The sequence below is a fragment of the Equus quagga genome, chromosome 1, assembly GCF_021613505.1.
Source record: "Equus quagga isolate Etosha38 chromosome 1, UCLA_HA_Equagga_1.0, whole genome shotgun sequence".
In the NCBI taxonomy this organism is placed as follows: domain Eukaryota; kingdom Metazoa; phylum Chordata; class Mammalia; order Perissodactyla; family Equidae; genus Equus; species Equus quagga.
In genome coordinates this window covers 98382805-98408572 of record NC_060267.1, presented here as the reverse complement: position 1 = coordinate 98408572, position 25768 = coordinate 98382805, and the positions used below count along the sequence as shown (strand labels likewise).

General features: G+C 49.8%; 1 protein-coding gene across 6 annotated transcripts in view; it reads right to left on the bottom strand.

Moving 5' to 3' along the window:
* Positions 1 to 25768, bottom strand: part of CHCHD6 (coiled-coil-helix-coiled-coil-helix domain containing 6) — a 250194-nt gene that overhangs the window by 16465 nt on the left and 207961 nt on the right. For all 6 annotated transcript variants that reach the window (XR_006891462.1, XM_046681054.1, XM_046681069.1 and 3 more), the window contains one exon: positions 25117 to 25187. Coding sequence is in view for 5 of the 6 variants with exons in the window: in XM_046681054.1 (XP_046537010.1) it covers positions 25117 to 25187 (71 nt within the window). In the remaining variant the exon portion in view is untranslated. The remainder of the gene's footprint in view (positions 1 to 25116; positions 25188 to 25768) is intronic.

Below are 25768 nucleotides of genomic sequence, written 5' to 3'. Positions count from 1 at the left end.
AGGTCTGATAAGGATCAGGATATGGGCATACTGTGGAGCATCTCCCCTCAAAGTACTAATCAAAGACAAAGGGGAACACAGCCTTGCAGCAAAGAGACCAGGTGGATGCCAAGGTGAGCAGTCAGGGTCAACATCGCCAGTGGCAGGATGGGACGCGCTGTGAAAGGTCTTCCCGCCAAGAATGCATGGTTTGAGTCTGGTCATGAGGGGTCATACGGTGGGCCTAGGTTAGGGTCACCCTATGGCAGGAAAGGCCTGTATTCTTTAAGACTGTCAAGGTCATGAGAGACCAGGAAAGACTAAAGAATTGTTCCACACTGAAGGAGACTGACGGCGCATGACGAGTAAGAGCAGTACAAACTCTTAGGCGGATCCTGGACCAGAAAGGAAAAGAGAGGATGGTAGGCAGCAGGTGAAATGTGCGTGTGGTCTGTGCTGAGTCAGTATGAGGCTCCTGACTGGAAGGGGGTGTGTGGCCACGGAGGACATGCCCTTGGGAGGTACGCAACGGACTGGAATACTCAGGGACTACAGGTCACTGTGTCAGAAGAAGACGACATTTTCATCTAGAGGGAAAGGTGAGGACGCAAACTCCTAACACGTGAGCAGGCAGGGGATCCAGGTTAAGGAGCAGCAGGGATTCTTGGTACTACCCTGGCCACCTTTCCATGAGTTTCAAATTATCTCAAAGTGAAACACACAATAAGGACAATTTGAGAGGACTAAATGCATTCAGAAGGATGCATTTATCCCAAAAAAGAGCCCATCAGATTTTTTTTCTTTTTTTTTTTTTTCAGTTGGGAGGGGTGTAGGAGGAGTTTGACAAAGTGATTCTAAATTCGTCTGAAAAAAAAGTTGGCCAAAATCGTCAAGGTAGAAGAACTTGCCCTGCCGGATATTTAATATTTTAAATAACCGTAGCTGCATAACATGTCTTAAACAAGCTCAAAATGTGTGCTCTGGGAAAGGGTCTGGAAACAGACCTGAGGAATTTAGCATATGATTGGGTGGAATCTTATAGCACTGTTAAGGTGACAAAGGACTCCTCATTTGGGAAAAAACCAGATGTTTTTTGTACTTTATATCCTACACCTAAATGAACCACAGCAGGGTCATCTGGAACAATGATTTAATGACAGGGAATAAAACTATAGAGGTATGAATCCTAAAAATGTGGATATTGGGAGAGGGAAGGCCCTTGAATATAACATAAGTCACAAGTAGAAAAATCAACAACAAAAATACTTTTGATCCCTATGCCCAAATCAACTTCCAAAGGGCAGAAGTTAAACAAAAGATTAACTGGCAAAACAGTCACAACAAAAAATGATACAATATTAATAACACCATTATACAAAGACTTTTTAAAAAGGAATAACAAGGAAAAATGGGCAAAGGCCATAAGTAAGCAATTCACAAAAGAAGAAATACATATGGCCATCAACATGAGGAGTTTTAAAAGGGAGAAGTTTTGCTTGTTTGTCGTTGTTTTTGAGATTGGCAAAGATGTTTTTTAGAAATGTTACAATCTTGTGTTGGGAAGTCTTGGAAAAATGGACACCCTCTAGCATCCTTGTTTGGAGTAAAAATCGGTACAGAACCTCTGTTGTTCTGGAGGGCTGGTTGATAAAATGTAAACAGATAAATATATGAATACATAGTCTTGTGCATGTGTGTCCTTTGACCCAACAGTTCCCTCTAGAAGGGTTTAAACAAACGCACAGAGACAGTCAGGGCTGTTTGTCGCAGTACTCATTACATCGGTAAAAAATTGGAAAACACCCAAGGATCCATCGATAAGGGATTGGCTACACAAATTCTGGTATGATCACAGAGAAGAACAACATGGTGATTAAAAAGGAAGAGATAAATCTACATTCACTGATTCAGAAATAGGTTCCTGGCATATGGATGAGGGGAAAGAAGAGACTGAACTGTCTGTTTCTCATGAGCTCATGATGCCATTTATGTGCCATTGTGTTTCTGTGCTCTTGTGAGCAGTGATGTCACCAAAACACAAGCATGGAGAGATCTGAAATTTTTTTTAACTTTCTCTATATTTTTCTGCATTGCTTCATTTTTTACAATATTCATGCATCATTTTTCTAAACAGAAGACAAAATTATTTTTCATTTTGAAAAACTATAGAGATATATGCTCATTTAAATATTTTTTATCACTGATCATTTTTGTGTGTGTGAAGGAGATTGGCCCTGAGCTAACATCTGTTGCCAATTTTTCTCTTTTTGCTTGAGGAAGATTGTCGCTGAGCTAATATCTGTGGCAACCTTCTTCTATTTTCTGTGGGACACCACTACAGTGTGGCTTGACAAGCGGTGTTAGGTCCGCACCCAGGATCTGAACCTGGGAACCCTGGGCTGCCGAAGCAGAGCATGTGAACTCAACCACTACGCCCCCGGGCCAGCCCCTCACTGATCATCTTAAGATGCTACAGTAAACAGCAAATCAAACAATGTGTAGACAGCAAATCTATACACTGTAGATCTAAAGGACTAAGCATGCGACCTGGATGGATTTGAAAAGTCCACTTCCTACAGTGTCATTACGTCTACGTACACACACATAGATAACACTGATAGGGGATGAAGACAGAAGGGTGTGAAAGGCAGAGTAAAGGAGCACTAAATATTTGTTGAATTGGAAAGAGAAAATAAAGGATGTTCTTATCTCTGAAATTCTAAAATAGAAGTTCCAAATCAACTAGCTCACAGATAGGGTCAACAGAATAAGTGTATATTCTGCCGTGTTTGTGAAAAGATCAGTCATGTTCTTTTGGCATTCCCTCTTGTCCCATCACTGCCCAGGTACATGAGAGAGAAAGTTCCTGCATTCGACACTCTCACAAGTCACAGCTGTCACAGTGTCTCACAAGCCAGTGGCTGCATGGCAGGAAGCCATCTCAAGGCATTCTCCCTCCTTTCTCCCGGCTTACGCATCATCCCACATGCACTCGCGCGTGCGCACACAGAGACAAGCTGGAACAATAGGCTGAAATGAGCGTGAAATCAGGTAGAGAGAAATGTAATTTCCTGCACTTGGGTTTAACAATAATCAACTGCACAAGGACAGGATGGGAGAGTCATGCTTTAACAGACTCAATACACTACTTCTAGAGTTATCTTCCTGATCATGACATGTCAAAGTTCAGACACTTAGGAAGGCTTCCCAGGGCATCAAAATAAAGCCCAAAGCCCCGGCACTCAGGATTCCACCGTGTGGTCCCAGCACGGTTGTCTCGCCACAGCTCCCTCTGCGTGGTGGATCTGGAGGCAGCTGGTGTGGGCTGCAGTCTGACTCTGCTGCTCATTAGCTCTATCACCTTGGACAAACCCATTCCCTTTGAAGGCTCTCAATTTGATCATCTATAGAATGGGGTTGATCAATGAGATCCTATATTCAAAGTGCCCCACAGTTTGCCCAGACTGCCGGAAGGGCCTGACAAATACAAGTGCCCTCCCGCCTGCCTTCCTCTTCTGTCCACAGAAGCATTGATGGGAGCACTCAAGCAAAAGGAGTAAAAGGCAGAAGGAGCCGCACAGGCAGTGCAGGGAGGAGGATGGGGCAATCAGAGCAGCTTCTCGATGCTCGAGCTGGGGGCAGCAGGGTCTTGCCCCTCGTGGCGCGCAGGCAGAGCTTTCGGAGAGGACCCCGCATGGCGACCAACGGGGGCTGATGTGCAGGCCGTCCTGAGGGAAGTGGGCCCTGAGAACAAGCCAGCAGACTGCCCTTCCCTCTGTGCCCGGCTGTGCTTCCCAGCGGGTATGGGCCCGGAGGAAGAGGGGCACTGCTGACCAGTGCCGGCACCTCGGGGGCTGGGGTTTTACCTATCAGGAGAGGCCTTTCGTTTTCACAGCTTTTAATGTGGCTGATGGCATAAAAAATGGAAACTTGTAAGTCTAAACTGGATGTTGGATTCTAACAGAGCTGACAGCAGTGATAAATAAGATGACCTACCACTGATCGGCTCCTCAGTGCGTGCCAGGCCCTCCACCTGCATGTTCTCATGCCCCTTGGCAGTCTCCCCTGATGGAAATGAATTCTGTTGCAGCCTGCACTTTTCACACCAGGAGAGGGAGCATACAGCGACCCGGATAAGAAGAGCTGTTTCTCCGGGTGCTTGGGGTCAGGACTTGCTTCTGATCATCCACAAGCAAGATCATGTGCAGCCTGCCCTCGAGGGACAGCCTGGGAATCCGTCATTTTCTCAGTGACGTGGCTCAGAGACGACTCCCTTAGGATTCTAGACTGTGAAATCCTCACCTGGGCCCGAGCACCAGGGGTTACTGCAATTCCAGCTACCCCGCAAGAGACTGAAAGAGCGCTGCGCTGCCGTCTCCATGCACAGCCCCCAGCCCTCTCAAGCTTCCGAGCCTCACATTCCGCCCAGATTCTTACTGATAGAAGCCCACTGTTGTCACCGAGAACGGAAGGCATACAGAGCCAGCCCACGTCCTCTGTGACAGAACTATGAGGAGGGAACACTGACTCACAAAACAACCCTTCTGACCTTGCAGAGAGGGGCATGCAGGGGAGAACCCACGACCATGTGCTGTGCAGCTGCAGAGTGTAACTCATCTTCACACAAACGAAGACTCTGAACTAAAGCAGAGAGCGTGGTTGCCCCAGGTCACTCGGATCAGACTCCAAAGGCTGTGCATTCCCCCGAACAGAACTGAAGGTGCCACACCCTCCTCCGCCTTCCTCCTAGACCAGCACAACCTGCGCTGGTCCTGCAGACTGGTGCAGATGCACACTAGTCCTGAGGGTCGCATCACGCGAAGCTCCATTTCTTGTCCAAACCTGTTGCCACATTGCACCGCCCAGGCTGCTCTGCGTGGGGCTCAGAAGCTCAGTCTCGCAAATTCCATGGAAGTTGAGCTCAGCGCCAGCTTAGACCCTGCTGCAGTTCAGCAATAAAACAGATGGCCACATGGCGTGGGGGAAATCCCAGTGGCCTAGAGCCAGGAGACTTAGGTTGCTCCCTATTCAACTGCTAACTGGCCTCTGACCTTGGCAGCGGCACTTAATTTCAATTGTGGCTTCCTCACGTTTGAAATGGAGGAAGAAAACGGTGCTCTGCAAGAACACTTGTCCCACCGCTCTCTACCTGCGTGGTCTGGAGCAAATTCCTCAGTTTATGTAACTGCCCAGTGGGGATAAAACCTGTCCACGCAAGGCTGCCTTCCCTACGAGGAGGAGGGCTGCCTGGAGGCACGGGACACAGGGCCAGTGTGTAGCAAGCTGGGCACCTGCCGGGGGTGGGGGCACTAACGAGGGAGGGAGGGAGGAAGGCAAGGGACCAACAGTGACGTGAGACAGAAACAGAATGTGGGCCATACATGGGATTCAAAATTTTCTAGTAGCCACATTAAAAAAGTAAAAAGAAGCAGGTGAAATTAAATTTATTAATATGTTTTATTTAACTAAATATTATCATTTCAACATGTAAGCAATGTTGAGATAGTTTACATTCTTCTTTTTTGTACTAGGTCTGTGAAATCCAATGTAATAGCCACATGTGGCCAGTGGTGACAGCATCTCGACAGTCCAGGACTAACAATTCTGGGGCCTTGTCTGTGCCAAGCTTCATCCTAGGAGCTCCAGAGACATGATCTCATATTATCCTCCCTCTCCAGCCTCCACACAGATGAGGAAACAGAGGTTGAGAGTAGGTGAACCACTGGTCCCAGGACCTAGAGTTGGGACTCACAGGGGGAGGATCTGAACTCAGGTTCCCCCGGCCACACGCCGCCTGCGGACACCCTGGGAGCTCGGCAACCAGAGGAGACAGCAGAAGCTAAACCAGGGTTGTGGGAGCCACATGGCATGAGCTGGGCTCTCGGGTGCAGGCATTGTTCAGTGTGGGAGTGTCCAGTATAATCCACTCGGCATAGGTAAGTACTAAATACACTGCGCAGGAGTGGCCAAGCCTTCCATCCTGCGGATTCCTGGGCCATGATCCAGCAACTTCCTGCCATATCAGCCCCAAGCAAAAGCAGGAGCTCAGCTCTCCCCACCCAACCAGCATTGTTCTCCTCTCTTTTGAAATGCATGTTGATGCTGGCATTTTACCTCCTAAACAATTCAGTTTAATCCACATTAGAGATTTGCTATGCTGTATAATCACCTTTCCATAATTTTTCTTAATTCCTCAAGATGTATTTCTGCTACTTTTGAAGAAATAAGTGTAGCTTCACTATTCATTTTTACTGCATAGAAAGTGTCATAAATTTTACATCATGACTAGTTGCAAGCTTTGTATTACAAATATCCCATTTTTCCCTTTATATCTTCAAACAGACTTTTGGCCTTTGCTTAAATAGGCGTTTAAACTAAGCTGCACATGGCTTTGAGCTGATGCAGCAAGAATCTGTACAGTAACAAAACCTGAAAGCAAGGCACCTTTTGTCACCATTGTTGCCGCCCTGCCCTTTCCCACCATGGCAACCAGGCAAGGCTGCACTCTTCTGTGCTTCCCCATGCGACGTCGTCCTCATCTCCGGAACTTCAGCCTGGCTTACAGACCAGTCATCGAGTGATCCTAGGACTCGAGGACCAGTCATCATGAGGTGACCAGCCTGCCGCAGAAGTGCGCCCAGTTCAAGATCACAGGAGTGGTCAGGATGGACACAAACTGTGCTGGGCCTTATGTCCACTCTCCGGAGGAAGGGGGGCTCTCAAAAGCAGGGGAGGCACAGAGGAAGGGATGCTGACCCCCTCTGCTCCATGCCAACACTGCCCTCCTGCTCACTGCACACAAAAGCAGAGCACTGACACGCCTGGCACTGGCCGAGCGTCCTCACAGCCTGAGACAGGCAGGTGATCTGTAGTCACACGTGAACCCCAGAGCTACACGGCAAGATGCATCCCCTTGCCAAAATGATTCCCAGATCTAACTAGACATGTCTTTAAAACATGGAACTATGTGTCATAAAAACTGTCATAAGAACTGTGACCACTTCTTCAGTACCCTTTTAGTAAAAAACCCATATTTCTAATTCATACCTGTATGATATAGGACTTAGTTTACTTGACCCAAGGAGATAATGTAAAAGATGAAAAAGTGGGAGCAATATTGCAACAGCGCCCCGGCTCGGGCTTGCAGCGGAGCCCGACAGCACGCTTTCCGACTGCGGCACGGTGCCGGAGCAGTGCCAGCACTGTCAGAGCTAACGACCCCGGAGGCGCCTGCTATTAGCCAATTCACTAATTAGGGGCCTGTTTGTAGAGCAAATGGGAAAAGTAATCATTTGTTAGCTTAAGTAAAACTCCCGGGTATTCCTGACAACCGTCATCATGGAAAAGTCTGGAAGGCAATCCATCTCTCCCCGTGAGATTCATGGAAGGGACCTAGAAAGCCAGAGTCATCCCTGACAGCACAAAAGTGAACACGGCCTCCTGAAGGAATTCACTGGTAGGAGCTTCCTATCTTTGGCTCCTAATAGATCCTCTTTAGCAGCAAATAAATATGTGTATGTACAGACACGGGCACATTTCCACGTCTGCATTCCAGTGGTCTGATTTCTGTGGGTTCAATCCAATTTCTCTCAGACTTTGAGCTGAGGGAAACTGTCACAGCGAATGCCATTGACAGGAGAACAGCTCCAGAATCCCAACTGGGAATGGAGCATATGGTAGGGGCATGCGAGTGCGTGTGAGAGCCTGAGTGAGAGTGTGAGTGTGTGTCAGCGTGCATTGAGAGCGTATGTGCAGGCAGAGGGGGTATCACTACCAGGATAAAGTTTAATTTGCCGCCCAAAGCTTCCTAAGCCCTTACACGCAGGTCCTGCTGGCACGGGGCTCACTCCCCACAAAAGCCGCTGCAAAGGCCCATGGGAACTCCTGGCCCTGTGGGAGGAGCACAGGAGGAGGCCGCACCTGGCCCAAGGCAGGGCTGAACCTCTGGAGGAGGCCTTAGAGACGGGGTGGTCAAACTACGATCGGTGCAGACGAGGAACTGAGGCCCAGTGGGAGGGGACGTCTCAGATGCGGTGTGTCCAGTAGATATTGCAGGCGTGACCTCGCTCTCCTGAAGTTCCCCGGCCTGAGACACCGTCCCCTCGGCAGTCACCAAGATGCTGATGTCATCCCACGAGGATGGCACTCCTTTCAGAGGTGGACCTTCAAACATGGGGACTCTGGCCTCCCAAAAGGCAGGAGGCCCAGTGACCATGGCTGCCACAAGGTGGCTGCTGAATCAATGCCCAAGTGGGCTGTGCACCACAGCCAAAGTGGTTCTGTGAGCCTTACTGAACCAGATCTGTGCATGCCCACTCATGGCAGTCTGGCATCGGGTGGCCATGGGGCACGTGGGCCACCCTGCAGTGCCAGCAAGGCAGCAGGAAGGTCTGTGCCCACCCAAGGAGCCCATGCCAGGTCCACAGGCCTCGGGGTGCAGGGGGACAGTGTTCCCTCCCAGAGGACTGCGGGTCACCGCAGGCTCTCCTGACCCGAGGTGGAGGATGACCTTCTCTTGGGACTGACCCTGGGAAGGCAGCAGACTCCTCTGACCTCTAGGGCCGTTGGATCAATTCAGAGGCTGGGCTGGATTGACTGGCGTTCCCTGGGGTCTCTTCTGGAGAAGGGATTAATTTGTTGGCAGGAACACATGCACTTTGGCAGTTGATCTGAACTGCAGAGCTCATAACAATCACTTGGGAGTTTGTTTAAGATGCAGATTCCAATGCCCCCAACTCAGGGTGGGGCCCTGGACTCTGCATTCCATGGGATTCTGAGGCAAGCAGTCTATGGACCACCACAAGCCCAGATTAGGGTACATTGGCACCGGCAGATCCGCAGAGCATGGAGTCCTCAGGGGCCCTGTGGAGGGGAGGGTGTGGCAAAGCCCTGCAGCAGCTCACCAGAGCCTCCGTCACCCTGGAAACACGCACCTTCGTGACCCTGAGCTCTGGGTGGCTGCGGGATGGCACCAAGGCATCCTGGCTGTAGACAAGGAAGGCCAAGCCTTGAATCCTAGCCCCACTGGTTCCTGGCCCAACAACCTGGGACAGGTTAGCCAGGCAAAGCCTCAGTTTCCTCATCACAGAAATAGGGTCAGAGTGTCTTCCTGTCCCAGGCAGGTGTCAGCATCTTTCCTGTTGAGGTGTCTGTCCTGGCCCCTCACTTCAAGTGCAGGTAACCCAGAGGCCTGCACTCTGGCAGCTGACTTAGACTCCTTTTCCTCTGGTGATCAGCTTGGAGCAGACAACAGAGAATGAGAGCCCTGAGAACTCTGACAGTACGTATTTGCGGGTGGAGGCAGGGGGTTAAGGCCATTAAGAAGACGAGAGAGTATTAGGCATGTCCATCTCAAATGCTCTGAGGGGAAGACTGAGAGGGAATTTTGGCCAGAGGAAACGCTGCCTGGGCTGAAAGAGCCTGAGGTCAAAGTTCACCTGGTCCTCAAGCTGCCTTGAGCCTTGAGTACACCATAAGGGCCATACAGTGAGACACCTGTGTTCCTGTCACCAGCACTTCTAACAGGGCCCAAGCAATGAGCAGGCCTCCACACACCAGACTAACTAACCAAGATCAGAGAAAGGCTGACAACGAGGCTGGGGGTCGGCTTGGAAAAACAAGGTCAAATCAACAATTGGGTCCTGAGGGTCCATGAGCTGGGCCCAGAATGGAAATGAAAGGCACATCCAGAATTTTCTCTTCTACACGCAGAACCCCCAATAAACTAGTTTAAGCAAAAATGGCATTTACTCTCCCTAGTGACTGGGAAATCCCAAGATGATTTCACAAGGGATCCAGGGCCTTGACTCTCTTTCCATGGGAAGGGCAGATGGAGTAGTCCTGGATCTGCAGGGGCAAGGCCAAGCAGGGCCCTGGGTGCTGGGCACAGGCAGTGAGAAGCAGATCCTCACGACTCCCCTGTGTCCTGCTGCATGAAGACCTGTCCCACACAGCAAGAACAGAGCCTGCTCCCCAGGGCTTCCTGAAGACAAGGCAGCCCGGTCTGAGCAGAAGAGACTGACCAGGCAGCAGGAGGGGATGCAGTGGGATGGGAAGTCCTCCTTCTAGATACCCCAAGCTGTGGGGCTTGGGGACAGGAACAGGTAGGAGGAAGTGTGCTATGGGTTGATTTGTTTTGCTTCCAAAGGAGGTGGAGCTATGGACTGCAGAGAAAAAAAGGGAAGAGGCAGGGACGGACAGAGGTTTGGTTTCTCAGCTCTTACAACAAGCCTGTGAGCTCTGGATGGCCACCCCTTCTACAGAGGAGAGGACTGCAGCTTAGAGAGGGGACTTACTGGCCAAGCTTCACACCATAAGTAAGAGGCACGATCATGATTTAACTCAGGTTTCTCTGCTTCAAAGGCATGTCTTTCTATTGTACTTGATTGCCTCCTAGAAGACAGAACAGATGCTAGCCAGAAAGCACGGAAGGTCTTCATGGGCAGGAAGGTGACCAGAGAGGACCAAGTTCCTCTCAATGCGTGTATCTGAGAATACCAAGAGAACTTGAAGTGTGGACTGCCAAGCTACTGTGGGTGATCTTTACAGAGTCTCAAGGATGAGGAACACTGGAAGACTGCAAAGAAATAGTCTTTCATTTCATGGTTTCAAAATGGTGCATTCCATAAAATGTAGGCAGAGCCCAGATAAGATTCTAGAATGGTGTAGTAAAGAGGATGGTTTCAGAGAACTTAGAAAAGGGAGAGGTGATCAGTAGGAACAGAGGAGCCCATTGCAAACACGTCATTCCACACTCTCTCCTCTTCCCTTTAACAGCAGTCCTGGCTAGGACACCAGGCTCATGCATATTCTTCTAGCCCCAGCCTCCACCTCATGGGCCAACCTGGGGGAAAGGAAGAATAAGATGGGCTGGGTGTCCAAGGAGGTGTGTCAGGACCTGGCCGCATCATTGGACCCACACGGATGAAGGCACCTCTGAAGGAGGTCTCTTCCGGTGTTCTGTCTTCAGCCTTGTGCAACTTAACACTTTCATCGAAGACTTAGTTGAAGAGAAGGCATACCTAGCGAGCTTATGGAGGATGGAGTTGGGATGGAGAATATGTTGGATGACAGTATCTACATATCCAAATAATCAGCCTATAGGCTGAACTGAATCTACCCCAAATGAAGTTTATTGGAGATAAATATAAGGTCCTGAATCCAGGTCCAAACAGAGCATTTAGTAGATGTGCATGGAGATGAGTTTGCCGGAAGCTTTACACGAATTGTCAGTGGGGTCGAGACAACAAGAGAGTGAACAATCAAGCTATTTGGTGCTGTGGCCTGGTGAGTGTGCTGTTGACAGAGCTCGGTCTCCAAACAAGGGAGGTTATGGCTGCACTGCATTCTGGCTGGTCAGCCTGTCCTGGCTCCCAGAGCCTGATGCTAACAGGGAGCACGAGGAGAGGAGACGGAGCCTGCAAGCCAGGCATGTGCCTTGTTGGGTGGTTTCAAGAATTGGTTATTAGTGCCGAAAGGATAAAGGTGAAGGAGAAGGAAGTGTAGAGGGCACACAAGTTCCCTTCAAATATCTCTAGGGCTGTCATGCAGAGGCATCTTCGCAGTGCTCTAGAAAGTCCCGGGGGCAGAGCTAGGGAGCTCCCAAGAGACAGCCCTGAACTCCGTCAGAGAGCACTTCTCTAACAGGCAGGGCTGTGCGGAGACGGCGAGGATGGGCACGGGCCACCGAGCTCCCTAGGGCTGGGAGAACTCACTGCAGGGAGCACCCCAGGAAGGACTCCGCCAGAACCTAGGACTGGATTAGATGACCTGAGGGCCCTGTCCAGCCCTGGGGGCCTGTGGTCTTAGGGATGTCACCAGGCAGAGTGACTCAGACCTCATCTCATTTGTGTGTGTATGTGTCAGGGGACGATGACAGTGAGAGAGATGGTTTTAAAACACTTAAAGAGAATTCATAGAAATCACCGCCTAGTGTAGATACCCTCAACTTCCCAGAGAGACTGGATTTCACGGAGAAGTCTTAGAATCATGGCTCTTGACTCTCTTGGATCTGACTATCCAGAAACAAAAGCCCTTTCTCATACAATAAAACCAGCAACCACAGGTAGCCACAGGTCAAGCTGGGTCTCTCAGGGTCCACTCCAGCCTAGACCTATATAGAGCCTTGGGGTGGGCATGAGTAAAGTGCCAAGGGTCCCAAGCGGCCAGCCTGTACTATGCACACCATTTCTCTGAAGGCGACCCCTCAGGGCAGGCCCTCCTGTTGGCACGTGCAGAGACAGAGAGCTCTGACTGCGGTGAGTGGAGATCCCAACCACTCAGACCCCGCATCATCCCCACCATGGCCTTTCCTCCTGTGGTCTGGAGACTCTCAAGTCTTGAACACAACCACCTGAGAGACCTGCCCCACTAAACTTCAAGTCCGTTAAAATGAGTATGCTTTCACAGAGTGCTGCAGAGAAAACAAGTCTTTCCGGAACATCTACTGTAGTCCTGGAAGAACTGGCTACTGGGAGACAGGTCTTACCAGCCTCCGCCAGGGTGGGTCCTGCTGGCAGCCTCTCAGGAAGTCAGCAGAGCCCAGAGCCCATGTCACTTGTGGAAGGATGAGTAGTGTAGGACCATGATCGGATCTGAGGGGGATTCTTCAGCTCTGTCACCATTACCACTTGACAACTTCCTGATGCCCTCACCAGGGCTAACTTCTTGGGAGGACGGAGGGTGCGCACCCACGTGGTGCATCGCAGGGTGAGCCCACAGCCAGGCGGTGCTGCGGGCCAAGGCCCACCCTTGAGTTAGACTGCAAGGCTGTGCCTCCCAAGAGGCTGTTCCTTCCCAAGGCTGAAGTGACCATGAAGAAACCTAAGCGAAGCCTTCTCTTAAGAAGTAGAACAGGGGAGGCAATAGTGCTTGGAAAAATAAATCTAATGATGATGACGCTAAGCGGTAGCCTCTTTACTGATTTAAAAAAAAGGTTCCTGTACTGTAATAACATTTAATCCCCAGAAGCTAATCTAAATGTAACACTCAAAAGAAAAGAGAAGTGGTACAAAGGAAAAGAGCCCTAGCTGGGCCTTTGGGGATACTGGCTTTACTCCCAAAGTGAGTCCCTTAATAGAGCTGGGAATGAAATGCCATTTCTGTCTTTGTCAAGGGGAGGGGATTAACAAATTGTCCTCTCTAAGCCTAGTTTCCTGAGTCATGGATCTCTGGGCAGTAAGAAAGCACAGGGAGGAGGCCAGCCACCCTGCGAGGCTGCCCTGCCTGTGAAGCCTGCGGCCACTGTCACCAGAAGCCATCTAAGTGGGGTCAGCTGGGAACACTGGCTCCAGGCACTTCAAACCCAACAGGACCTCCACTGAGCCTACCGCTCCCATGGTCCTCACACAAGCTCCCTTACCCCTCCTTGCTCAGGTGCTGGAGCTGCTGGGAGCCCCTGTCTGCCTGCTGCACCAGGGACCAGTGAACAAACCCTCCGGTGCTCAGGGACCTCTCCCTGTCCAGGCCTGGGTATCCGCATGGCCCCTTCTCATTGCTCAGTCAGCAACAGTGTCAGAGACAGCCCCTGACCATTCATCTGGAAGTCCCAGGCACCCTCTCTCACGTTATCCCCTTTCACCTTCCGCACAGCACTTTGTACAGGCATCTTACTTCGCTGCCGACCATTTGTCCACCTTGCCGCCCTGAGCGCAGGAACTCTCTCTGCCAGGCTCACGGCCGTACCAGGCCGGGTCTGTTGATTGGTGAGTCATCGGCTTGCAGGGCTGTGGCGAGTTCCTGAGCAGGCTTCCCGACTCCCACCTCAACTCCACCACGTTCCATCTCCCAGACACTGCCAGTTATCTTTCTAAAACACCAATCTGATCATATCAATTTCCCACTGAAAAGCTTTTTTATGGCTTGCCACTGCCTGTAGAATGAATTCTAAATTCTTTCGTATGCATGCAAGGCCCTTCACATCTGGGACCAGCGTGTCCTTCCAGCCACATCTGAGCCTCATCCCACCCACCCTCCTCCAAGGGAGGTGCCCTACCTTCCTCTAACACCTCACAAGGGAAGGCCCCACCCCGAGTCTCTGTGCACACTGACCCCTGACTGCAGAGCCCACCTTGACCCAGCGCAAAGGTAAATTAATCTCCAAAGCCCCAGTGTGCTCCAGCAGAAGTAACTGCTCCATTGCCTCTGCTCTTGGAATGCTTTATTCATACACTGCTGTAGCAATTATCATACATTATAGTGGGTTTCCATTCTTTAAATATACACTGAGTGCTTAAGTACGAGACCCTGGGGATACAAAGATGAATAAAACAAGGTTCCTGCCCACAAAATGTTTGTAGTCTAGCAGAATTTGATGCTTGAACACAGCGGTGCAAAATGGGGCTACAAGTGGCATGGCAGGAGGTGTGCCAGGGGCCCCCAGGCTCTGCGGGGCATCAAAGATGAGTGCTAAATCCATCTTGCAGTGGGGGCAGGGGCCCATGCTCGGGAGGAGTCCAGAGGGAGAGGATGCTGTCTGGGGAGGTGGGCAGGCTGCGAGCAGGGCAGCCTGGGGCTTCTGTGCTCTCGAGCAGAGGCCAAGACCGTGCCTCGTCCGTCGTGCACACACTGTGTCCAGTACCAGCCTCAGGAGAGGCTCCAGATCACTGCCATCGAATCTTCTCTTTAGAGAAGTAACTTTAAAAACACTGAGGGGGAAGCAAGGTTATGGAGCCCCTGTGCCAGAGCAGGGCTATGGGATGAGTCACCAGAACAGGGGACAGCCTCCTGGCCCTAAAGAGGGTCAAGAGCAAACCACTAGGAAACCCTTCCTGGGAGAGACTGGCATCCGGCTGCCTGCCAGCCAGGGGAGGCGAGACAGAGGCTGACGCTGACGCACAGGAAGTGGCTCTTCTGTTGTTTGTGATCAGATGGGGAAGAGGGCTGGCCATGCCACATCCCAGTACAGAGTAACACTGTTGCTTTTCTTTAAAAAGCTCCAGAGGAAGATAAAGGCTGCACAGCTTCCTTCCCTCAATTATAACATTACAATCTCTCACTGCAAGCCAGGAAGTCCTTCTCTAGATCTAACTTAAATTTTCAAGCTTGCAGTTCTAGGCTCTAGTCCTGTTACATCAGACAATGTCTCTCTCAGAGAAATACAGCTACATCCTCTGGCCAGCCTTCCCCCTCTCAAGTAGCATCTACCTTCTCAACCCTTTTAACCCTGTGGCCTCTCTCCCTCTGGAGCCTTTGCAGTCTCTCTACGGCGGCCTGCACAGCACAGCAGGAAGCACCAGGCACAGAGAACTGGATTATTTATGGTGACACAGAGTGCAGAACAGAAAACCCCGGGCTAATTCCTAAGTTTCATTTTCTCAATAACGTTTCAACGTTGTTCCAGATGGAACCTTCGCGGCCTGCTTCAAGGTCCATCTCTCACAATCTCCCTGGTAATTCGTGAAATGGCACATCAGCCCAAACGTGGCCAGCAGCACCGGCAGGATCCCGAGTGAGTGGGCTGGGCCCGCAGGAGGCAGGGGAGAGGGGCCTTGAGGGCAAGCAGCCTGCCTTTCCCCAGACCTCCAGCCTGCCAGGAGCTGGGCTTCTGACCCAAGAACCATGGAATGTCCACTCTGGCTTCACCGAGAATCACAGCTTATCTGTGCCTCACGCATTCACACGTCACATGCGATTTCCTCCGAACACAAGGGCCACAGCTGAAGAACATTTAAAAACCACAGACCTAATCCCACAGCCTCAGCCTTTGATGGAGGGGGAAGTTGAAGAAAAGGGCACCAGGGCGAGTTAGAGGCCAAGCCTCAGCCAGAAAGCAACACACTCTCACACGTACACACACACACATGCACACGTTCACATGCATGCACACACAGACACATTCACACACGAGCACACTCACACACACGTACACACACATGCACACGTTCACATGCACGCACACACAGACACATTCACACACGAGCACACTCACACACATGTACAGGCACTCAACATGCTCACATACACATGCCTTCCCACATACACATGTACGTGCACACACAGGCACACACATGTACTCATGCACGTGCACATGTGTACACACACTCACTCACGCAACCAGGAACACAGTTCCAAGGCTAGCTCTTGCGTCTCTGCATGGTCATCGTCAGCGGTCAGCTTGGGGACCTGATTCCCAACTGTGCGAGGAACCTCCCTCTCCTGTGGCCCAAATCATTATCATCTCTTCTCTTGTAATTGTCTTTATATTCTTATCAATTTTTAATTACATAAGCTATACATAATTTTTACATTTTACAAATACAAATTTGTATTTTTACAAAATTGAAAACATATCAGATACAGCTACAGTCCCCTCTGGCCCTTTAAACCCTGCACGCCCTATGAGTGCAGAGGGATCTACACCTTCCACCCAGAGCGTGGCCCCTCAGCCTTCCTTCTCCATGGCCGCCTGAATCCCAGGTGCCTACAGGACAAGCGGAGGCCGGCGTGTGCGTGCCGAGCGTACACACAGGGGAACCCACGACTGCTGCTCATCGACAAGGTGCCTGGCATCTTCCTGGGCGGCACGCAGAGCCCCCTCGTCCTGTTTGAGCGCCTTTGCTGGCCCAGAATCAGGGCATTCTGCTTCCCCACTGCCCAGTCACAGGCAGCGAGGCTGCTTCCAGTCCTTCCCACTTGGAAGCAGGGCTGCAACGCCCCCTTGCCCGTGGCTGCTTGTGCACACGTGTGAGGGTCTCTCCAGGCACATCCCCAAAAGGAGAGCCATGGGGTCCCGGGGTCACCCCTTCCCTTGTGTCTCCAGATTCAGACAGTCATTTAATCACTTCAGGTACCAAGGACTGTACCCTCTTCCAGCTACTGCACTCCAGTCTCTGCCTCACTAAAACGTGAGTTTCTATATAATAATACCTACTGTTTATTGATTGCTTACTATGTGCTGGACAAATTATGTCATGATGCCCTCAAAACAATCTTCAGGAGCAAGGGAACATGTCTTAGAGCAGTTACATCATCTGACATAGGATACACATCAGGCAGCACCGCTGGGGTCTACACACATAGCTGCATGACCTCAAAGCCCCATCCCACGTAAGGCCCCTACCCCACACAGAGCCCCCTTGGACTCAAGGTCCCCACCCGACATGGGCCCCTGCCCCACCAGGTCCCTGCTGCGTATTGCAGCAGCCTCTGTAGAAAAGGTGCTCAGCAGTCAACCATTTGTTTGCAAATCCCCCCCGACGTCCACACGATGGCCTTAGCTCATCCGCCTGCCCACACACACTTGGTGAGCACCTGTCACAGCTAAGACCTGGGCTGGACAGTGGAGATGCGGGGAAAAATAAGATATTGGACTGACCTCTGGGTAGGACAAATAGTAAACAGAAAAGATACATAAGCTGGATTTTGAAAAGTGAGCATAATCTGTGAGGAAAATGAGGGAGGGAAATCTAGACAGAAAACAGGACATGCAAAGACGAACAACTCAGTAGATGCTGGTTCTGAAATCAGGAACCAAGCACAGAGTCTCCGATTTGAAAACTCTACCTTCAGAACTCATCTGATCCAGGGAGAGGTTTCACCTTGAAGGCCAGCCCTAAACAGTCGAGACCGGCTGCTGGAGTGTTGCGCTGAGTCCAGGCTTGGGGGTGGCTGGGATCTGCTGGTGATGTCTGCCAGGGCACAGGCCGGGTGCAGCGGCAAGAAACCCACCTCCTCCTCTCACTGAGGCTGCCCATAGGTGCCCAGGCTCACTCACCACAGAACCAGCCCAGGGCTGTGGCCTTAGGGAGCGCTGTCACCATATGTTCTGTCTTCGTATTCCCACCCACTACACAGTCTCCCCCTGTGTTGATCCTCTTTCCGTGTACCTTTGCTTCTCCTGCTAGCAGCGTTGGTGTGGGAGGAAATGCCTCCAGAGGGCCCTGCCATTCAGAGCAAACCACACACACACAGAGGAGTGGGCTGAAATGTAAGGAGACGTACAGCACCAGGAAGGCCAGGTAGTCAGCTAAGCAGCAAGCGCTAGTTCCCTGTGCTGGCAGTTTCTGAGAGGGCGAGTATCTGGCACAGCAGAAAAGAGCAAGTTTAGATTCATACGGACCTGGGTTCAAATGCCCCTCTGCCACCACCTGGCTGTGTGTCCTTGAGCACTTCTGTAAATCATTGCATTTAGTCTTCATAAGAACTTGACAGAAATAGACACCATCATTGTCCCTTGTCCCCGTTTCATAGACTAGGAAACTAAGTTTGAGAAGTTAACTGACTTAGCTTCCACATCTGTAAAATGGGACAACAATGGCATCTGCCACATGAGGTCCTTATGGAAGAGGAGATCTCGAGGACTGTGTGAGTGCCCAGCATAGCAGCTGTGCGTGGTGATGGCCAGGGCTGGTTTTTCAGAGAAACATATTAATTGGATTTTGATTTGTTAAATGAATTATTAAACGGATTTTGATTTGTTAACCTCTCAGAGAGCCATGAATACCACTTTAAAGCACGTATTTTGGTAAATTTCTGATTAGAAAATGCTCCTTTAAAAAGGTTAGGTAAATTAGGGAAGTGAGAGATAAATTTGAATGTTATCTGGATTAAAGAATGTTTAGAATGTCATCTTATTTGGGGTTCAAATAAATGACCATTGTTTTAATAGATAATCAATGTGTCATTAACTTACTAGATAGATGCAAACTGGGGAAGCTCAAATGTCTGAAAATAATTTATGTTCTCAGGCGGGCCCAAACCCGCACCCCTCGTCTGTCTGATAAGTCCTCGCTCCAGGGAGGTGAAGGCGCGCCACAGCCACTCAGCCCCAGGCAGTCCCACGCGGCCATGTCTACTTCATCAGACCTCTTTGGATGGAAGTCCTGGGAGCACAATGACTCAGTTTCAGGAAACAGTTAAGAACCTTCTTCCTCCAACTCAATTGTTCTAACCTCTTTGAGGGCTGGCTCTCTGCGGGGCCAGGGAGGAGTGTACAAGTTTCCTGACAGGGAGAAGCCGAGACAGGCTCTGAAGGATCCCATGGGAGGAGGACTGAAGGTTGTCATAAAAAATAGATGAGACACAATAAATGCAGGATGCTCCCTGGGGCCTTAATCTTTTCCTTCAGAAAATCTGAGCAATTCTGCCTGCTGTGCTGCTGTGAGGTAGAGGGGTGTGTATGCGTGTGTGTGTGTGTATGCACGCACACATGCTTGGGATACTCATTTCTACCCCAACAGTAGGATTCTTCCGAAATGAGAGTCCCCAGTTGTGAATTCTGGCCTCACCAACAGCACCCCTCTTCAGTCACGAGTTCCCCACCGACACTCAGGCAGGCATCTTCTGTGGCCCTGCATTTACGCTGGGCTCGGCAGGCCTCAGAAAAGCTTAGCGGGCCCAAGAAAAGCCAGGAAAGTCATTGATGCCGTCGGGGTCTCATACTGCTCGTGTGACCAGCGTTTGACTGACTCCGCTTTAGTGCTTCTGTTTCTTCTCCCTGGTGTGGTTGTTCACTGCTCGGCAAACTCTAATCATGCTTCAAAAAGTAAGGCGAGACTTCTACTCCCAGCTACAGTGCAGCAACTAAGTTCTCCTTTGAGAAAAAGATTTTAAAAGTTTGAAATAAAAAATCTGTTTGAAGGCATCTAAGGACCAAGACAAAGTAGGACTTGAGGGCCAAAATTATGAAGAGAAGGAACTGTAGAGAGGTGAGTGTTCATTCCCAGAGCCACTTGTCCTCTCAGAGTTTTTGCCAGTTCTTGGTGTAGGAAGGGAGGCTGAGAGCCAGGCACACAGCTTCAGCTGGAAGGCGGAGAGGCCAGCAGAGCTGCTGGCACTTGCGCAGGACTGCAAGAGACAACACTCTTTGCAGTCTGAGGCTGCCGAGGCCACGAGGACTTGGGGGATCAGGCTTCTGGAGAGAAGGGAACTAGAAAGTAGTGAGCCAACACTCAGCATTCTTCCTTTTTCAAAGCATTCGTCAGATTCTTGAGCTACTCAAGGCAGGTGGCTAGGGAGCTAAGTAAAAAGCCACTGAAAGGCAGAGTGGAATTTTCACAAGTCTCACAAAGCTAAGGAAGCAAAAAAGGGGTTGAGAGCTCACCAAGAAAGAAGAACCCTGGAAGCCCTACCCCAGAAACGGGGGAGTCAGGAGCAGCCCAAGCGCGACTAAAACTGCAGGCAAGTGCCCAGCCGCTCTGCCCACCATGGCTTTAAGGCGATCTGCTGCCACTCAGGTGGCCATCAGGAGCAGGGCAGGTACCTCTGGGGGTCAACATACTCCAGAGCCTCTGTACAGCATCTGGTACTCAACCAAGAGTGACAGGCATACAAAGACACAGGACCAAGAGAAACAAACAAGGCAATAGAAAAAGACCCTCAGATGACTTCAACTAACCATATTAACATGTTCAAGAAAACAGATGGCAAAACTCAGAATATTACCAGAGACTAGGGAAAAAAGGGGCAAGTGGAACTTCTAGAATTTTTTTAAAAAATGCAATAATCTAAATTCAGAATTCAGTAAATAGGTTTAAGGCAGACCTGACACATTAAAAAGAGCGTTAGTGAAGTGAAAGGTCATAGAAAAAACTCACGCTACGGCATGAAGATGAAAAAAAGTGATGACAACAGAAAAAAAAAAGCATAGAGGCATGAGAGACACAGTAATCCACAAAACTGAAATTCCAGGGAGGAGAAAAGATAAAATAGAGCAGAGTTTTTATTTGAAGAAATAATAGCTGAGAAATTTCTATAACAAAGAAAAGGATATCAAACCCCAAGACATGAATCCTAAGAAGGAAAAAAGAAAGAAAATTATATTCTATTTTCTTAATATATAGCAGGTTTTAGCAAAAGTATATGTGGTTTAATAGGAAATAGACCTTCTTTTGTAAGATTGCTAAGGAGGCCCCACAGGCAGAGACCATAGTCAAACTGCCAAAAAAACCAAAGACAGAGAAAATCTGAAAATCAGATAGAGAAAAAAAGAAATTACTACAAAAGAGTAATAATAATACCAACAGCTGACTTCTCCAAGGAAAAACAGACATCAAATGAGAACGTAAAGACACCTGCAAAGAGCTGAGTGAAAGGATTGCTATATTCTACAAAATTGAAGGTGAAATAAAGATATTTCCAGACAAATAAAAATAGAGAGAGTCTGTAATGAGCAAAGCTACACTAAAAGGAATACTAAAGAAGTCCTTTAGTCAGAAAGCAAGTGAACTCAGAAAGCAACCATAAATCTGTAAATCAGTAACAATATAGGAAATCTGAACATGATTGATCAACTTAACCTAACTGAGAAATACAGAATACAACAGCATTCACAGAACGCACATTATTTTCAAGTGCACATGCAAGGTTTATCAAAACAAATCATATACTGGGCCATAAAGCAAGTTTTAACAAATTTTAGAGGGGCCAGCCCAGTGGTGTAGTGGTTAAATTCGCATGCTCTGCTTTGGTAGCTCAGGATTCGCCAGTTCGGATCCTGGACGTGGACCTATGCACCGCTTATCAAGCCATGCTGTGGCAGGTGTCCCACATATAAAGTAGAGGAAGATGGGCATGGATGTTAGCTCAGGGCCAATTCTCCTTAGTTCAAAAAAAAAAAAAAAGAGGCGGATTGGCGGCAGATGTTAGCTCAGGGCTAATCTTCCTCAAAAAGAAAAAAAAATTTAGAGGATTTAGAGTACGTTCTCTAATCACAGAATTCAACTAGAAATTATTAAAAAGGTAACGAAAATTGACAAATGTTTGGAAATTAAGCAACACATTTTTGAAATAACCTATGAGTCAAAGAAGAAAGAATTAAAACTAGAAAAATTTTGAAATGAATTATAACGAAAATATATCAAAACTGGTAGGGTGTAGCTAAAGCTGTGTTTATAGAAAAATCAATACCTTAAATGCATACATTGGGAAAGGAAGCATGCTGAAATGGTATTTCACTGCTCTTGGGATATAAGTAAACTCTCATGGTTTTACTCGGCTTTTGCTTGTTTCACACGGTTCACATGAACCACGATTACACAGTCCTGCACAGTCTGGCTTCTGCTGGCTTCTTGCAGCTTCATCCCTGTCTCTCCCTTCTCATTCCTTCCTCTCCAGCCACACAGGCCTTTCAATTCCTTGAATATGCTAAATTACTTCCTGCCTGGGGCCTTTGCACAAGCTGATTCTTCTGTTTAAAATAGTCTTTCTCCTCCCTGCTTCAGGTCAACCCCTGGTCCTGCAGGAGTCAGTTTAAATGTCATTTCCTTAGAGAAAGAAGCCTTCCCCAGCATCCAAGTCCAGGTTAGGGTCCTCATATAAGCACTTTTTAATTCAAACTCTTTCTTTCACGTCTCATTACTGTGGTCAATTACTGTTCGGGCAATTGCTTTTGGTGCAATTAATTTTAAAATATTGCTTTGTCATTCCTCAAATGCTGTAAGCTCCTTGCTGGCAGGAACTGAAGCTATGTTGTTTATCATCATATGGCCAGTGCCTCGCATGGTGCCTGGCACTGCACACGAGTGCTGAAGGGACGAACGAGCGCACGGGCATCTAGTGAGCCAACTAAGTTACCGTGCAGTGACTCAAAGTTGTGAAAAGAGGCTCACTCTCCTGGAGGAAATCTCTCCAATATTACTGCTGTCAGCAGTTGGCATTGCTTCTGCGGCATTTACGATGAAATTTACAATCGCTTGCTACTCCAAGAATCCTCCCAACCAAGGATTCCGCCCCCTACTCCCAGTGTTTAAGTAAAATAAGTTCTAACTCTACACTGCTTCCTGTTTACTGTGTTTGGGAAAAGGCAAAATTTTTTTAGTAAACTCTACTCATTTATTAAATGTGTTCCACGCTACTTCAAGCTAAGTGCTGCAAAAGTGATTCAGGCGGCTGCCATCCTTAACAGCAGCCGAGCCAGACCAGCAACAACTGCTCACACCCACGTCTGCTTTCTAGGCGGCATCTCACTCAAGGCAGTAATGGGGGTGCCATCTCTGTTTGCAGATGAGGAACTCAGAGAGATGAAGTGACCTGCCCAAGGGGACAGAGCCAGGAAGAGGGGGCTGAGCGTGACCGCAGGTCTGCCTGACTGGAAGCCCAGGTAGGCTCTTAGCTCCACCCTGCTGCCCGGCTTCTGTTCAGAGGGGGCCTTCGAGGGACAGCGAGAACACAAAGACAGATACTGAAGAGCAGTGGCTCTGAAGCAGCGTAACCTAAGCCTGCCCCCAGCCCAGCAGGTGGCCAGGGGTGACTGCGCACACAGCTATCCCACCTCTCTAGCCTCCGCTCTCCATGTGCGGATTGGAACCAAGGATGGTAACGAGAGGACACAGTTGAGGTGCCTTGCGGAGAGCCTACCATTTAGTAACGTGCTTAGTAAACAGCAGTAATCAAGGGATGTTGCAAACAAATGAAAAAGCCTTCACTTCACTCAGATTAAAAATATACTCATATGCCATCTCCCTTTGCCTTCAGAGGATGAAAGGATGAAAAAGCATATGACAGGAAAGTCAAATTCACTAAGCCAGCGATCAGGAGCCCAGGGTCCCCATTCTCAAGACAGTGGGCCACGTGGCAGGTGACAAAACACCATGGTCACCGAAAGTAAAGTTGTCTGGCTTCTCCCCAGAGCTTCTCTCCCTTGGCAGGTTGTTCCATGATCCAGGTAAAGAGGGAGAGGGCTGTGCACCCAGCCTCACTGCTCCACAGACAGCTCTGGGGTGGGGGTGGGGGGGCAGAGCAAGGGGCTGCCCTGCAGTTTGGCCATTTCCAGGGATCACACTACTAGGATGGCTGTCACCTTGGCCCCTGGGGTGTGACTGCTTCCCAACCTCTCCCTCTCTCTGACTTGATTCTGAGTGTTTCTCCGCCCCCATGAGCCAGACGGGCCCTTGTCTGTGAGGGCAGGGGCGTCTGCGTGTGGGGTGGCACACACATCCTGCAAGGGCAGCTGGAATGTCCATTCCTGGAGTCCACACAGCCCACAGCGCCCACACACCCAGGCCCTGTGGGATGCCAACGGGCACAGGCAAGACCTTTCCTCGTCTCCATCCACCTGCTGGAAAGCTCTTTCTCCGAGTGTCCTGTTACTGCTTCAGGACTTGGAATCTCAAGACAACCATCTTCTCCTCCCTGACCCTGCTCTTCAGTGGGTCCTCCCACAGCCCAGCAGCATCTCCCCTGCGGCAGGTGTCTGCGCTGTGCCTGGGTCTGTACTAATGCCCATCAGCCCCATGCCCTTCCTGCTCCTCACACGGTTTCTGTCAGCATCGTGTTTACAAGTAGTTTATCACCTCCTCGTCACCCATACCTCTGCTGACATTTCCTTCTCATGGCACCAGATCTAAGCCCCCACCATTCTGCACTGTGACTGGTTTGCCTGGGGAGTCACCTTGAGTCACCCCTGGGAGGGTGAGACCCTTGAGGGAGAGGAAGAGAGTCGGTCGGAGCCTCCTGGCTAATCTATGAAGGTCTTCTGGATCCAGAGAGGCCACCTTCACACAAGGACCCAGAGCACAAGGCCTAGCCCCCTTTCCCCACAGGAACCCCTCAGACCTTCCTGAGACCTGCGCCCTGAACCGAGCAGAGCCGCTCTGCATGAACACACGGCACAACCTCCCGTGCCCTGATGTTCACGCACCTCCTTGTTTCTTGATGTCAGAGGCCTCCCCTGACAGCACGGGAGCACGACAGACAGAATGCTGGCACTTAACACTGTGCGACCTGAGCAAGCCTCAGTGTCCCAGAAACCTAGTCCTTCTGGGAGTAACAAAGGGGCCAGCCTGAGGGTCAGCATGTAAGAGGCACACGGCTCAGGGCCAGGCAGATGGAGGTGCCCCAGGGAACAGTGGCTCCAAAAACCACCTCTGCAAATGGGGGGCCAGCAGCAGCCCTTCCTTGACTCCCCTGGAGGCCTGATGTCCAGCCCCTGGCCCAGCTCAGGACACCAGGCCTGAAACAGCTCTGCCAGTCTGCTGCAGCCCACTCCCACCACCCGGAGCTGGGAGGGACTGAGTGCTCGTTCGGCCAGTGACAGGTGACCACTGGCCGCTTCAGAGCCAGCTGAGAGAACGAGCAACAGACTGTCATCTGTGTTACTGGAGAAATCTGAAATGAGGCATTGATGGCAGGTTTCAAGCCACATGTGGGAATTTTTACTAATACAGACTAAGTTTAGGATTAATAATAAACAATTCTTACCTTATCATGCCCTCCATTTTCGAAGCTGCCTCGTGGAATTGCTGCGAAGACAGTTTATATATCTCAGCATTCTACAAACAGAAAAATGGAACTGGTTACCGAAGAGTGAAATCTCCCCCTGCCCCTCCTGGGTGCGACCATGTCAGAAGGTGACAGATGCTGACTTCCCGACCAGTCAAAGCAGACTGCTGCTTGATCCACAACGTGCGTCTAGCTCCCATTGTGGACTGAGCCTGAGAGGAGCAAAGGCTAGAGCGACATATGGATCCTCCGGTTCAGGGGTTGGCAACCCACCACCATGAGCAAAATGCAGCCTGCCGCCGATTTTGCAAATAAAGTTTTATTTGAACATAGCCACACTCCTGATTCCTCGACACATTGTCTGTGGCTGCTTTGTGCTACAACAGCAGGGGTGAGCAGTTTCAAAAGAGACTGTATGGCCCGCAGAGACTAAAATATTTATTATCCTTAAAGAAAAAGTTCGCTGAGCCTTGATTTGGTCCAACCTCTATTTTATAGGTGGATTCTGCTGCCCAGAGAGGTGAAGTGACTTGCCCAAAGTCAGACAGCAAGTGGCAGTGCCAGGACTATAGCCCAGGTGTCTGATTCTGTCAGGTGCATGCTCTGCTGCCTGCCACGACCACTGCACCCA